General features: G+C 47.5%; 1 protein-coding gene across 1 annotated transcript in view; it reads left to right on the top strand.

Moving 5' to 3' along the window:
* Positions 1 to 3,217: 3,217 nt before the first annotated feature.
* The window catches only part of Zan (zonadhesin), a 90,841-nt gene continuing 78,859 nt past the window's right edge, over positions 3,218 to 15,199 (top strand). Inside the window, 10 exon segments of the mRNA XM_029563222.1 lie at positions 3,218 to 3,272; positions 6,313 to 6,459; positions 6,597 to 6,868; positions 7,826 to 7,913; positions 9,022 to 9,174; positions 11,505 to 11,669; positions 12,718 to 12,809; positions 13,391 to 13,469; positions 13,561 to 13,707; positions 14,340 to 14,611. Of these exon segments, the coding sequence (XP_029419082.1) occupies positions 3,218 to 3,272; positions 6,313 to 6,459; positions 6,597 to 6,868; positions 7,826 to 7,913; positions 9,022 to 9,174; positions 11,505 to 11,669; positions 12,718 to 12,809; positions 13,391 to 13,469; positions 13,561 to 13,707; positions 14,340 to 14,611 (1,470 nt within the window).

The following is a 15,199-nucleotide window of genomic DNA, read 5'->3' as shown; positions in this document are numbered from 1 at the left end:
ACTCAGGAGGTTGAGGAAGGAGAATTATTTTGAATTTGAAGTCAGTCAAGCCCCTACATTGCAAGACCCTATCTCAGAAATTAAAACAAAACCAAAACCAAAAACAAGGACCAGTGAGATGACTCAGCAGATAAAGGAACTTGCCACCAAGCCCTGGGACCTGAGTTCAATCCCCAGGGACCCACATGGTACAAGGAGAGAATCCATTCCTACACATTGTCCTCTGACTTCCACACCATGTGCCATAGCATGCATGCATGGGCACATATGGCACACACACACACACACACACACACACACACACACACACAACTAGGCATGGTGGCACACACCTTTAGTCCTAATTCAGGAGGCAGAGGCAGGAGGATTTCTGTGAGATCCAGACCAGGCAGGGCTACAGGAGGACCCTGTCTCAAAAAAACAAAAACAAAAACAAAAACAAAAACATATGTAGACCAGGCTGGCCTTGAATTCACAGATCTGCCTGCCTCTGCCTCCCAAGTGTGTATGAATGTATTTTCTGCTTGTATGCAAGTGCACCCATGTCATGTAATGCCCAAAGAGGTCAGAAGAGGGTGTTGGATCCCCTGGAACTGGAGTTAAGGATGGTAGTTAGCCACCAAGTGGGTGCTGGGAATCAAACCTGGGTCCTCTGCAAGAGCATCCAGTGCTCTTAACCATTGAGCCATCTTTTTTTACTTACATTTTTTTGAATTATTTATTTTTATGCGTATGTGTGCAATGCTTGCAGAGGTGAGAAGAGGGTGTCAGATCCCCTGAAATTGGTTGTTAGCCATCATGTGGGTGCTGGAAGTTGAACCCAGGTCTTTTGCAGGAGCAGCTAGCGCTCTTAACCATTGAGTTATCTCTCCAGCTGCACCCCCCCCCCCCCGCCTAAAAATATTTTTTTTTTTTTTTTTTTTTTGGGTTTTTTGAGACAGGGTCTCCCTGTAGCTCCAGCTGGCCTGGAACTCACTATGTAAACCAGGCTGACCTTGAACTCACAGAGATCAGCCTGCCTCTGCTTCCCAAGTGTTGGGATTAAAGGCTTGTGCCACCACGCCTGGCTTTTTTATTATTTTTATTTTATGTGTATGAGTGTATTGCCTGCATGCATGCAGATGCACCTGAGTGTTGTGCAATGTCCACAGAGGTCAGAAGAGGGCATCGAATTCCCCTGGAACTGGAGTTATGAATGGATATTAGTCACCATATGGGTATTGATAATTAAACCCAGGTTCCCGGCAAGAGCAGTCAGTGCTTTTAATGGCTAAGCCATCCTTCAGTCCCTTCTTTTCTGAGACAAAGTCTCACTATGTAGTCCTGGCTAGTCTGGAACTTACTATGTAGACCAGGCTGGCTTGAATTCACAGATATCTGCTTGCATCTGCCTCCTGAGTGCTGGGATTAAAGGCATGTGCCACCATGCCCACCTTGAACGCTTAATAGTTATGGAGTTTTCACCAAATCGCCTGATTGTCACTGTGATTATAAATCTACATCCTGTCCAGCACCACATGGAGGCTAACAACAATCCATAACTCCAGTTCCAGGGGATCTGACGCCCTCTTCTCACCTCTACGGGCAATGCATGATACAGGTGCACTTACATACATGTAGGCAATACACTCATACACATAAAAATAAAAATGATAAATAAATTAAACAGGGAGCCAGGCATAGTGGTGCACACCTTTAATCCCAGAACTTGGGAGGCAGAGTCAGGAGGATCTTTGTCCAACTCTCTATCCCAGCAATCATTTAATTTTTTGCCGATATGATACTTGTAGATTTCATTGTTTCATTTTATCTTTTCAGCCAGCCTTCAATCTCCATGAGGGAAGTACAAGTTCACACATACACAACAAAAAACAAAACATATATACACATAAAATATATATGTGTACATACATATATACTTAGAATATATGACTACACACACACACACACGCAGGGTTAAAAAGAACTCTGAAAATTATTATTTTACCCTTTGACTTACTTCTGACCAGAATATCTGTATAGAGGCTGGCACGATGGCTCATCAGGTAAAGACACCTGTTGCCAAGCTTGATGATCTAAGTTCAATCCCTGGAACCCACATGGTAGAAGGAGAGAACTGACTCCAGAAATTGTCCTCTGACTTACACGCACGCACACACACACACACACACACACAAAATGTAAAAATTAAAAACAAACAAATTTGAGTTCAAGGCCAGCCTGCTCTACATAGTTCTAGGCCAGCTGGGGCTACAGGGAGACAAACAAAGAAATCCAATATGACCCCAGCAGAGAACCCTTTCTTCTGTGTCTGTCTCCTTCAATTTTCTGTCCTGTTATTGCCAACCCTTCACTTGGCCCTCAATAGCATCTTCCGCTGTCACCCTTTGTAGAATGTTAAGTTTGAATGATTTGCCACCAGAATTCTGTAGCCAGTGTTCTGCTGTGTCTTAGAATCCATGGTCGCTACCGACGAAGTGGAGGCCACGAGGATCCCTGGTCCTTAGTATGTGGCCTGTTCCTAGTTTTGGACCTTCTTTTTTCCCTTTGATATTCTGAAATTTCACCAAGTAGTTTCTGTGGGTCTCTAAATTCATCTTACTAGGCACCTTCTAATCTAGACATTCGAGTGCTTCAGTTGTGGCACAAGTCTATTGTGCTTTCCTTAGCTGGGTTTAGTGGTGCACTCTCATAATCTCAGTATTCGGAGTTAGAGAGTTCGAGGCCAGCCTGGGCTCTGTGAGACATTGTCTCAAAACAGCCTTTTCTTTTCCTTTGTTTTTTGGATTTTTGAGACAGGGTCTCACTATGTAGCCCTGGCTGACCTGGAACTTGACATGTAGACTTGGCTGGCCTCAAACTCAGATGCCCCTGCCTCTACTTCCTGAGTCCTGGGAGTAAAGGAGTGCACCATCATGCTTGGCGCCTTTGCTGTTTCTTTTTGAACTACTTTGATGTTACACTTCCTGGAGTGATTTCTCCATCTTTTCCGTCTTACTCTCTCTTCCTTTCTGTCTACAGCTCTTCATTTGGGTTTTCGACTTCAACCCTGATAACTTTACATTTCCAGGGACTTCTCTTGAAATTTGTGATTTTTAAACATTTTTATGGCCTCTTCAAAAGGGTGACAGGTGAGGAGGGCCAGGCGTGTATAAAGTGGCCTAAGCTCCTCACTGTAACCTTCCCGTTTCACCTGAGAGCTACCGCCGAGGTCCCCATGGCTCCTCCAGTTTGGACTCTGATGATGCTGGTGGGGGCTGCCTGGGGCCAGGGTCATTTCCGTGCCCCTAAGTGGTAAGCTGGATTGTGGGATGGAGGGTGAGGAGCCAAGTGTGGTGTGGGTGTTATCTGCGGAATGCCAGAGGGGACAAGCAGTTTAACAAGAAAGACAGTGGCCTAGCCAGACATGGTAGTGCTTGCCTGCCACCCCAGTACTTGGGAGGCAGAGGCAGGAGTTCAAGCACCAGCCTTGAGTACATGAAACCCTGTCTCAAAATAACAATCCAAAAAGAAAGGGCTGGGAGTGTAGTTCAGTTGAGTGCTCACTCAGAGTGCTAAGTGTCTGGCATACACAAAGCCTTGGGTTCAGTCCCAGCACCAGTTAACTTGATGTGGTGGTTCAGGAGAGTAATCTTAGCACTTGGGAGGTGGAGGCAGGAGGATCAGGAGTTCAAGGTCATCCTTTATTACATATCAAGTTCTAGGTGAGTCTGAGGTACAGACCTTGACTCAAAAAAATAAAACACAGAAGAGAGGGGAGGAAGATGGGATAGGCCAGTGGGATAGGAAGAAGATAACCCACAAACCAGGATGGGGAGGGCCCCACATTTCCAGAGCCAGGAATTGAGGTGATGTTCTAGACAGACTGAGGCTGGCATTGAAGGAGAAGGTTCATACTCTCCCAACTCAACTGGGTGAACCTAGCTAATAGAACACAGTTCAAGTAGAAGACAGAGAAACAAAGGATAGCTTAGTTTCTTGGAACTTGGCTAACTTGGGTGGCAGGGCTTTGAACAAGCAACAGTTGAATTATGGGGAAAAGGGGGGAACTGTTCTAAGGGACCCAGGCTGCTGAGGAGAGAGGAAGGGCTTCAGCTTTCAGGAGACTGAGACAGGAGGATTGAGAGTTCAAGGCAAGTCTGGGCTTCAGTGAGAGACCTTGTCTCTAAAAGAAAAAAAGAAAAAAGCTGGGCATGATGATACACTCCTATAATCCCAGTACTTGGGAGGTGGAGGCAGGAGAATCAAGAGTTCAAGGTCATCCTTGGAAACATAGGGAGTTTGAGGTTAGCCTGGGCTACATGAGACCCTGTCTCAACAAAAAAAATCAATATTCAAACATAGTCATAGTCTTATAAAATTGCTAATAATGACAAGTGATTCCTTTTGTTTTTTCCAAACCAATCCTAAGGAGACAGAAATCTCTGGATGGGAAATGGACGGCTTCCAGGGAGAGTTGTGAGTTGGAACCAGGGCTTCTTGGTTTTTCTTTCCCTCCTCAAGATCCTCATTCTGCCTGTGAACTCCAACCCCTAGCCTAGGGGCTATTGTCAGAGAACAGAAGTGACATAACATATGGGTTAAATGTACAAAGGGCAGCTCTTGAACAATCAAGGGTAGAGGGAACTGTGGGAAAATAGGCCCAACACCACATGAATGATTTCCATTCAAATTAAATATGGCAAGAGCTGGGTGTGCTGGCACAGGCCTGTCATTTCAACATTGGGGAGGCTGAGGCAGGAGGATCACAAGTTCAAGGCTATCCTGGGCTACTTAGTCAGGCCTTTTCTCAAAATAACAAAATAATAGGCTAAGTATTATGGTACATACCTGTAATCTCAGCAGTCCAGAGGCTGAAGCAGGAGAATCAGGATTTCAAGGCCAGCTTGGGATACATGAGAACGTGAAAGCTAGCTCAAAAACAATGGTGGGGTGAGATAGATTGGGAGATAGCTCAGTTGTAATGTGCTTGCAGCATAAGCATGAGGACCTGAGTTGAGCCCTAGCAACTGTGTAAAAACTGGACGCACTAGCTGCTTTTGCAGAGGACCTGAGTTGAATTCCTAGCACCTACATGGTGATTTACAACTATCTGTAACTCTAGTCCCAACCTGTCCAACCTGATGCCCTCTTTTGACCTCTGTGGGCATTGCATCCATATGGTGTGTTTGCATGCAAGCATGCAAAAACACTCATACACATAAATGGGTCTTTTTCTTTTTCTTTTCCTTCCTCCCTTCCTCCCTTCCTCCCTTCCTTCTTTCCTTCCTTCCTTCCTTCCTTCCTTCCTTCCTTCCTTCCTTCCTCCCTCCAAAATACCTTTCTTTCTTTCTTTCTTTCTTTTGGTCTTTTTGAGACAGGGTCTCCCTGTAGTCCCAACTGGCCTGGAACTTGCTATGTAAACCAGGCTGACCTCGAACTCACAGAGATCCTCCTGCCTCTGCCTCCTGAGTGCTGGGATTAAAGACCTGCGCCACCACGCCTGGCTTATACATGGGTATTTTTCAAAAGCTGGGCATGGTGGCACACATCTCTAGTCCTTGTGCTGGGAGGCAGATACAGGAGGATCTCTGGGCCTCACTGACCAGCCAGTCTAGCCAAATTGGTGAGGTCCAGATTCAGTGAGAGCCCCATCTCAAAAAACATGGTGGGGGGCTGAAGAGATGGCTCAGCAGTGAAGAGCACTTGTTGCGCCTTCAGAGGACCTAAGTTCAGGTTTCAGCACCCATATTGTGTGGCTCACAACCAACTGTATGTCCAGTTCCAGAGGATCTGATGCTGTCTTCTGGCCTCTGTGGGCACCTGCATCTGTGTGGCATGTGTGCGCGCGCGTGCGCGCACGCGTGTGCGCGCGCACACACACACACACACACACACACAAATTTAAAAAAAAAAGGAGTGTTTGAGGAAGATATTTGACCTTGATCTCTGGTTTCCACATGCATGCATATGCCTACATACCTGCACACACACACAGACACACACACACTAAAATCTCCAAATAACAGTAATAATAGTAATAACAGTATGAGCCACCACAATACCCAGGCAAGGCCTGTCTGTCTCTGAGTCAGTCCCGACCCCTGTTTACAATCCCTGACCTTGCCAGCTGCACGCTCTCTTCCTCAGTCCCAAGTTTCTCCCCAACCTTCTGTTTCCCAAATCTCTGCTCAAGATCCAAAATCTTAGTAGTGGCCTTGTTAAGCTTAGTGACCCTGTTGACCCTCATCTTGCCTGGCTCTGTGACCTGGCCCCTGCCCTCCTCTGTCTTTTGTCCTCTCTGAGGTTTCGTTGTACCTCTTTTTTCCCCAGCCATTCTCTCAAAATGTGACTTTGAAGACAATTACAGACCCCTCTGTGACTGGTCTCAAATGTCTACAGATGATGGGGACTGGGTTCAAACTTCTGGGCCCTCCCCCACTGGCACTTCTGGACACCCTGGAGGGTACCCCAGTGGAGGTGAGTGGTCTCAAGGGAAGCCTAAGGTCTGGGTAGAGTAGAGAGGTGGATGCTGGAAGTGGAGTTGAGCAGGGGATGGTTGGGACAGACCTTGAGGATAGCAGGGTCTCAGCATTCTGGGATCTGTCTCCACCCAGAGGGCTACTACCTGCACATGGATGCCAACGCCTTCCCCCAGGGTGGAGTGGCACGCCTACGAAGCCCTGATATATGGGAGCAAGGCCCACTCTGCATCCATTTCGCCTACCACATGTTTGGGCTGTCATGGGGCGCCCAGCTCAAACTGATGCTGCTCAGGGGCTGGAGGACTCAGCGGCCCAGTGTGCTCTGGAAACACGTGAACACCCAGAGTCCCTCTTGGATGCCCACCAGTGTCACGGTGCCCACGGATAGAGATCTACCAAGCTGGGTGAGGACAGAGCAGATCCAGATGTCTGGAGGTGGGGAGGTGCTCTGGGGAGGGAGGAAGGAGCTTAGGAGTGTGGGTGGTGGCAACAAAGGAACTTGGAGGGTGCTCATAGAATTACCTGACACTAAGTCTGATGGTCTAAGTTCGATTCCTGGTGACCTGAGTTTGATCTCAGGAACCACACGGTAGAAAGAAAGAACTAACTCATGCAAGTTGTCTTCTAACCTCCGAAAGTAAACTCTTGAAATTAAAAACACATAGAATTTAGGGCTGGTGAGAAAGCTCAGCAAGTAAAGGCACTTGCAGCCATGCCTGACCACCCAAGTTTGATCCCTGGGACCCACATGGTAGAAGGAGAGAACCGATTCTGGCAAGTTGTCTTCTAACCTTCACAAGAGCACTGTGGCACACATATGTGTCACACACACACACACACACACACACACAAAGGTAAATGAATGTCATTTAAAGATATTTATTTATTTAACGTGTGAGTGTTTTGCCTTCATTTATGTAAGTATACCCATGTCGTGCAATGCCTACAGAGGCCAGAAGATGTCAGATCCCCTAGAACTGGAGTTATGAATGATTGTTAGCCACCATATGGTGCTAACCTGGAACCCAGGGTGTGGGAACCAAACCTGGATCCTCTGCTACAGCAGCTAGCACTCTTAATCATTGAGCCATCTGTCCAGGCTCAATGAATGTAATTCTTAAAAAGAGGGGACCTAGCCAGGTGTGATGGTGCACGCCTCTATATCCAGCACTTGGGAGGCAAAGGCAAGTGAATCTCTGTGAGACAGAGGCCAGCCTGCTCTGCATAATGAGTTCCAGGCCAGTAGCAGCAACAGGGAGACCCTATCTCAATAAAACAAAACAAATCCAGCAGCTGGAGGCAAAGGAAGTCTAATCAAGTGGTTCATGGGACTGGGGGTCTCTTGGTCCCTTATCTCATAGCTGATGTTTGAAGGAATGCGGGGAAATACCACTTACCTGGACATCTCTCTGGATCGGATCTCTATCAGTCGGGGTACCTGCAATCAGAGTGAGTCCCTGTCCCTCTCCTGGGCCTCTTCCTCTCCTGACCCATTAGACTTCCTGAGATGGAGGTGGGGTATCTTAGTAACTAGGATGTTGTTTTCTCATGAGGTGATGCTGCTGGTTTCCTGGTGCTGCATCACCCCGTGCCTCTGATCCCTAAAGAAGTCACGCTTGAGAGAGAGATTCCCTTTCAACATGGGGATACCTGGTATCATCTGACCAGGACAGATAGCATTGGACTAACCCATTTGTCAAGAAGTCCTTGGTGGGGCTGGAGATGTGATTTAGTTGGTAGAATGTTTGCTTAGTATACAAAAAGCCCTGGGTTCCATACCCAGCACTGCATAAACCAGGTGTGGTGATGTGTACCCTTCAGCCCTAATATTCAGCAAGTAGAGGCAAGAGGACCAAAAGTTCAAGGTCATTCTTGGCTACATAACACATTTGAGTCCAACTTGGACTACATGAGATCTTGTCTCTAAACCAAAGGAGTCCTTGACTCCAAGATAATCTGGATGTGCAGTCATCCTAGATGTTGCCCTCAGTACCACTCTGATCCATCCAGAATTGCCCTTTCAGGCTGACGTTAAAAGGAAGGAAAATTCCAGAAGCTGTAAAAGAAACCAACATTTACTGTACACAGGGACTGGACTATATGCTCCACAAACATAATGTAATTTGCAATTCTACACAGAAAATATTCCCAGTTTATAGATGAGGAGTCTGAGGCTGGGCAGGTTATGCAATCTGTCCCGGGAGCAGAACTTATGTGCTGCAGGGTCGAGGTTGGCTTCAAAGCTAGCCAGGACTTACCACAGCCCCGAGATTGGACCTCAGAGCCCCGACCCCAAATTGAGGTATCCGTTTCTGGGTTTCCTCCTCAGGCAGAAAGCTACATTGTCCCCTCCTTTGGTACTGGGGATTGAACCAGGGCATTGTGTTGGTTAGGCAACTACTTTACCACTGAGCCATGTCCCAACCTCTCACTGGGGGATTATAGGTATGTTCTCTACCACTGAGCCAAGTCCTAGCCCCTCACTGGAGGATTCTAGGCAAGCACACTTCCACCGAGTCAGACCCCAGCCCCCTTTCTCCCTCTCTCTCCTCTCTAGTCTGCATGTCACAGATGTGCACCTTTGATACTCTAAACGATCTCTGCGGCTGGAGTTGGGTCCCGACTGCCACGGGAGCGAAGTGGACCCAAAGGAACGGATGGTCAGGGAAGCTAGGCGTGGGGCCTGATGATGACTTCTCTAGCCCTGGGAGTGAGTACTAGCCATGCTGTACACCCTTGGAATTTCTGGGCTCCAGTGACCTCTACAGACCCTACAGTAGCATCCCTTGGGGACAGGCCAGGTAGAACCCAGCAGCTTCAAACTTCTTTCAGCTCAGGGTTCATGGCAAGAAGCAAACTTCAAATATCCTCCCTCTTCCCCCACTGCCACATGGCTACCTAGCATCAGCACCGCCTGCTCCTTGCTGCCCTTCCTTCCCTGGCACCTTTCCTTCTTCATTCATTGTGTTATTCATCTGATACCCCTGTATGAGGTCATATCCCATAAACTTGAAAATGAGGGTGTAAAACTGACAAAGAGCCAGGTATGGTGGTGTATGCCTTTATCCCAGCACGCAGGAGGCTGAGGCAGGAAGGCTGAAGGTTCAAGGATGGTCTGGGCTACATAGGGAGACCCGGTATCAAAAAACCAAGGCCTGGGGATATAGGTCAGTGGTAAGGTATTTTCCCAGCATGCATAAGGCCCTAGGTTCCATTCCCCGCACCAGAGAAGAAAGGAAGGAAGGAAGGAAAAGAGGTAGGGAGGAAGGGGGAAGGAAAACAAAGGGAAAGAGGGAGGAAGGAAGGAAGGAGGTAGGGAAGGATGAAAGAGGGAAGAAAGAAGGAAAGGAAGAAGATGGGAAGCAGGGAAAGAAGGAAGGAAGGAAGGAGGAGGAGGGAAGGAAGGAGGAAGTAAGGAAGTAAGGAAGGAAGGAAGGAGGAAGGAAGGAATGAGGAAGGAAGGAGGAAGGAAAGAAGGAGGGAAGGAGGAGGAGGGAAGGAAGCAAGGAAGGAAAGAAGGAGGAAGGAAGGAGGAAGGAAGGAAGGAAAGAGGAAGGAAGGAAGGAGCCAAGCACGATGCCTGCAATCCCAGCACTCAGGAGGCTGAGGCAGGAAGAGATCAGGAGTTCCAGGCGAGCCTGGGCTACACAGGCTCAACACCACTTGGGTTTTCTCCTAAGAAGCTGCAGGCAGGAACAGCAAGGGTGGATGGAAACTACTGAGGAAGATTTGGAGTCATGGGGCGATAGGCTTCCTTCCAGTTCTCTCCATCCATGGCTCTCCCTCCCTTCTCTCCCACTTCCCTCTGCTCTTGGCTGGGCTTTCTCTTCCTCTTTCTGCCATCCACTTCTTCCTCTTCTGTCCCACTCAGTGCCCACCTCCTTCCCATCTTCACACAGCCCACGTTTCCAGCTCTTGCTGAACCAAGCTTTGGAGGTCAGACAGTAGAAATTGTGTTCTCTAATTTCTTTTCCTGTTTGTTTTTTCAACTACCCACATTTTTAACTACAGAAAGCTTACCTTTTAGAAAGTTCTTCAAATCCCTTCATTTGAAGCCCTTGGAGGGTTTTCTGGGCACCCTCTTTCTAAATCCTTTAGCATCATGGCCTAATTTAAGTAATTGTTGGTCTTCTTTGCCTTGTTTTGAGACAGTAGCTCATGTAGCCCAGGCTGGACTTGACTAACTCCTGATGCTCCTGCCTCAGCCTCCCAGATGTGATTACAGGTGTGCACCAACAATCTTGCCCCCCCTTTTCCTGTACTGTTTTGTCCTTCATCATTTCCCCATTTCCTTTCCTTGCCTTCCCTCCAACCTTCTGCTATTTTCTGCCTACCTCCTGCCTATACTCTCCACTTCAGCCTACTGACTTCTTGGCCTTCCCTAGCCTGGTGCTGACTGTAGAAAGCCAATGGGAGTCAGGCACTAGTGCTCACCCATGAACCAGAGACCTTGTCCCTCTCTCCATGGCTTCTAGTTGCATCACAAAGCAAAGTCCAGGATGATTGGCTGCCTGGTTTCAAAAAATATATTTTTATTTTGCATGTATGAGTATTTCACTTGCATGTATGTAAGTGCATTATGTGCATGCAAAGGACCTAGAGGCCAGAAGAAGGCATCGGATCCCCTGATACTGAGTTATGGTTTTGAGCCTCCGTGTAGGTACTGGGAACTGACCCAGGGTCCTCTGCAAGAGTGGCCAGGGTTCTTAACTGATGGGGAGGTGAAGGAGCTGTGGGGTGGGGAGCTGCCCAGTTCTCAAAGTCTGTCTGTCTGTCACCAACTTGTGTGACTCTGCTGTGTCTGACGGACCAAGAAAAGAAAGAGGCTAGGACTAGGGGACCTGAAGAGTCAGCACTCAAGGGACAAGGTTATGACCACTGCTTCTCAGCAGATGCTTGCCTGTACCATAGCGTCGTTCAGGTCCTTCCCCTGTTCACCCGCTCCCATCCCAGCACTGCCTGGTTCTAGGTGGCTGCTGGGGCTCCCCACTGCTGCCCTCCTTCCCCGTCATTCCATGTCACTGACCCTTTCTTTCACAGAGGGCTTCTACATGCTCTTGGATTCCGTGAATGCAAGGCCGGGTCAGAAAGCTGTCCTTTTGAGTCCCCCGAGCCAATCCAGTGGCTGCCTGACTCTGTCTTTCCGATACACCCTGCATGGAGAGTCTCCCGGTGAAGGCCTCTTTGTCTACTCTACGTACTTGGGTTAGAGTGGGGAACCGACTTCGGTGCATCTCAGAGGGTTGGGTCAATGGGGAAAATATCGGGTGTCTCCCCTTGAAGTCTAAGGAAACCCAGGATACCTATGAGATTATTTCATGAAGTAGAAATAGGAAGGGCACCGGATTCTAGAAAAATAAAGGTACTGTCAGATACATTGGCCCATGCCTGTAATCACAAGGTTTGGGAGGTAGAGCAGGAGGATCAGAAATTCAAAGCCAGCCTTAACTACATAGTGAGTTCCAGGCCAGTATAAGCTACAGGAGACTGTCTAAAATTAAAAAACAAACAAAAGCAAACATGAGCTGTGGAAATGGCTCAGTCAGTAATGTACTTGCCACATAAGAATAGGGACCTGAATTCCACCCCCATCATCCATGCAAAATGCAGAGTGTGGTGGCCCTTGCTTGTGATGCCAGCACTGGGGAAGCAGAGGAACATGGATCCCTGGGGCTTTCTGGCCAGCCAGGATAGCCTAATCAGTGATCCCCAGATCTCAGTGAGAGATCCTGCTTTAAAATAACAAGGTGGATAGCGCCTGATGAGTGGCATCCAAGGTTGGCCTCGGGCCTCTACACACATGCAACATGTATGTATGCACATCTGCACATGAGCCTACACACAATACACATATGTGTGCACACACTCACATTCACACAAAACAGGCAAAGACAGAAAGAAAGAACAAAAGAAAGAAAGAGAAAGAAAGAAAGAGAAGAGAAGAGAAAGATAAAGGTGTCAGGAAAGAGAAAGGGTTTGTGGCATACAGAGTGATATTAGTCTAGTATTCTGTTTCCCTATGCAACTTGCACTTCACTCCAAAGTCCCCTTAAATTCCCTTCTTTTTTTTTTTTTTTTCCATTGTAGGCAATGTGATGTCATGTGACATGTGCAGGCTAGGCTGGAGGAAATTGAGAGTGATTTCAAAGTAAGTATGGCTGTTTCTTTTTAGAAATGTTCTAAAATTAGATTGTGTCAATTGCAGCAAAATATTCTCTTTCCCTTTTTTTTTTTTTTTTTTTCTCCATTGTAGGCAATATCCGCAAACACACCCTGTTCTCAGGACAACCCGGATCCAACTGGCAACCTGTGTCTGTCAATTACACAGGACAGGGACAGATACAGGTACAGAGGAACAAGGTCTTATTAGAAGTCCTCATTAAAAGTCCTTACATATGATAGGTTCCCTTGTTGGAATGAGTTGAGGGTCTAGATACGAGGAGCAGGGGCTGAGTCTTTGGATGGAAATATCAGATGGAAGGTGTCTTAGTTTTTTTTTTTTCTGTTGCTGTGAAAAAAAATAAAAATAAAACTCTGACAAAAGCAATTTAGGAAGAAAGGGTTTATTCTGGGTCATAAAGTATACAATCCATTAAGGTGGAGGACACGTGGTGGCAGGAGCTTGAAGCAGCTTGCCACATCACATCTACAATTGGGAAGCAGAGAGAGATGAATGCTTGTTGCTCAGCTCCCTTTCTCTAGAACAGTTACACAGTTCAGGATCTCAGCCAGGGATCGGTGCCACCCCCAGTGGGCGGGTCTTCCCATCTCAGTTAACACAATCAAGATAATCCCCCAGGGGCATGCACAGAGGCTTGTCTTGCAGATCATTTTAGATTTGTCAAGTTGACAATTAAAGACCCATCACAGGAGGATTGGGTGGTGGTTCTGAGTGCTCACTCCAGCCACACTCCTCTTCTCTTTAGTTCATGATAGTGGGTGTGTTTGGAGAGCAGCCGGAGCCAGCAGTGGCTGTGGATTCCATCAGCATTGCTCCCTGTGGGGGTGAGAGACAAGCCCTGGGAACTCTTGCTAAATTTGGGGTGGGAGTAATGGGAGACATAGTTTCTCAAACCTCTCTCTTGGAATCTGCTAGAGAGCTTTCCCCATTGCGACTTTGAAGACAGAGTTCATCCTTTCTGTGAATGGAACCACGTGTTTGGGGATATTGCACACTGGAGCTGGGGAAGTAAAAGTATACCCACCCCCATCTCAGGACCACCAAGAGATTTCCCTTATGGAGGTGAGGAGACTGAGGACCTCTTTAGGGTCATGAATCACTGAATCTGCTCCTAAGTAGGGACTGGGCGGTGCTAAAGGATGTTGGATGTTGGGAATACCTTCCTGCAGGTGTTTATGGGTCAGAGCTGAGATTCAGAGCATAGATATGATGAGGGTGCTCAAGTTATTGCAACCCACCAGAGATTCCAGGCATCCAGAGGTAGGCATACTTATTGATAGAGCAGCTTCCTGGAATCCCCTAGTGACGGACTGGGGACATGGCTCAGGGAGGGAAGGAAAAATATCTAGGCTTTCCTCTGCATTGAGCAGGACTTCAAAATCCACTATTTCATCTTCAGCCAAGACATTTGCGGAGGATGCCAATGGGGGCATAGGGTTGCAGGTTAGAAGTCCAAAAGTAGGTGTAGTGATATATACCTATAATGTGGAGGCTGAAGCAAGAGAATTGCAAGTTTTGGGCCAGCCTCAGCCACATAACAAGACCTTATCTCAAAAACAAAAGAGTAAAGAAAAATACTACAGTGCATGCTTGGTTGCTTGCTTATTGGGAAAGTTAGACATAAGTACTGTAAGCACTAGACTTGGATTTGGCTGTGGAGTCTCACCTTGCTGGTCCCCCCCTCTTTCATCCAGGGGAGCACTATATCTACTTTGATTCACTCAAGTTATCCCAGGCAGGACAGTCTGCCAAACTGGTGAGTCCACCCTTCTGTGCCCCTGGGGATGTCTGCGTGGAGTTTGCTTACCACATGTATGGCCTTGGAGAAGGAACCACACTCAAGCTCCTTTTGGGGAGTCCTGCGGGCAATTCTCCGATTTCTCTGTGGAGCCGTGTTGGGTCTCAGAGCACTAGCTGGCTGAACTCCTCCGTCACCATCCCTAAGGGATATCCACAGCCCATGCAGGTGAGAGATGGAGAGTGGGCCTGTATGTATCTATGTGGGGTGTATTAAGCAGGTCCAGAGGTGGAATGGTGTATATTAGTTATTTTTCTTGGTACTGTGACAAAACACCTGACAGATGCAACTTAAGGGAGAAGAAGTTTATTTTGGTTTATAGTTTTTAGAAATCTTTTTTTTTTTTTGAGACAGGGTCTCCCTGTAGCCCCAGCTGTCCTGGAACTCACTATGTAGACCAGGCTGGCCTTGAACTCACAGAGATCCTCTGCCTCCCAAGTGCTGGGACTACAGGCGTGCACCACCACGCCCGGCTTTAAAAATCTTTTTAAAAATTTTATCTTATGTGTATGTTTTGCCTACATGTATATAAGTGAACCACAGAGGCCAGAAGAGGGCTTTGGATCCCCTGGAACTGGAGTTTCAGATGGTTGTTAGCCTCCATGTAGGTGCTGGGAACCAGACCCAGGTCTTCTGCAAGAGCAGCCAGGCTGTAACCATTAAAGACCTGCCTTTTACTGGCCTCACAAAACAATGCCACCAGGTGGAGACCAAGTATTCAAACGCATGAGCCCGTAGGGGACATTTCACATTCAA

This window comes from Nannospalax galili, unplaced genomic scaffold (genome assembly GCF_000622305.1).
Source record: "Nannospalax galili isolate Female #2095 unplaced genomic scaffold, S.galili_v1.0 scaffold675, whole genome shotgun sequence".
Classification (NCBI taxonomy): domain Eukaryota; kingdom Metazoa; phylum Chordata; class Mammalia; order Rodentia; family Spalacidae; genus Nannospalax; species Nannospalax galili.
The sequence above is the reverse complement of the archived record's forward strand: the minus strand, read 5'-3'. Positions and strand labels throughout refer to the sequence as shown.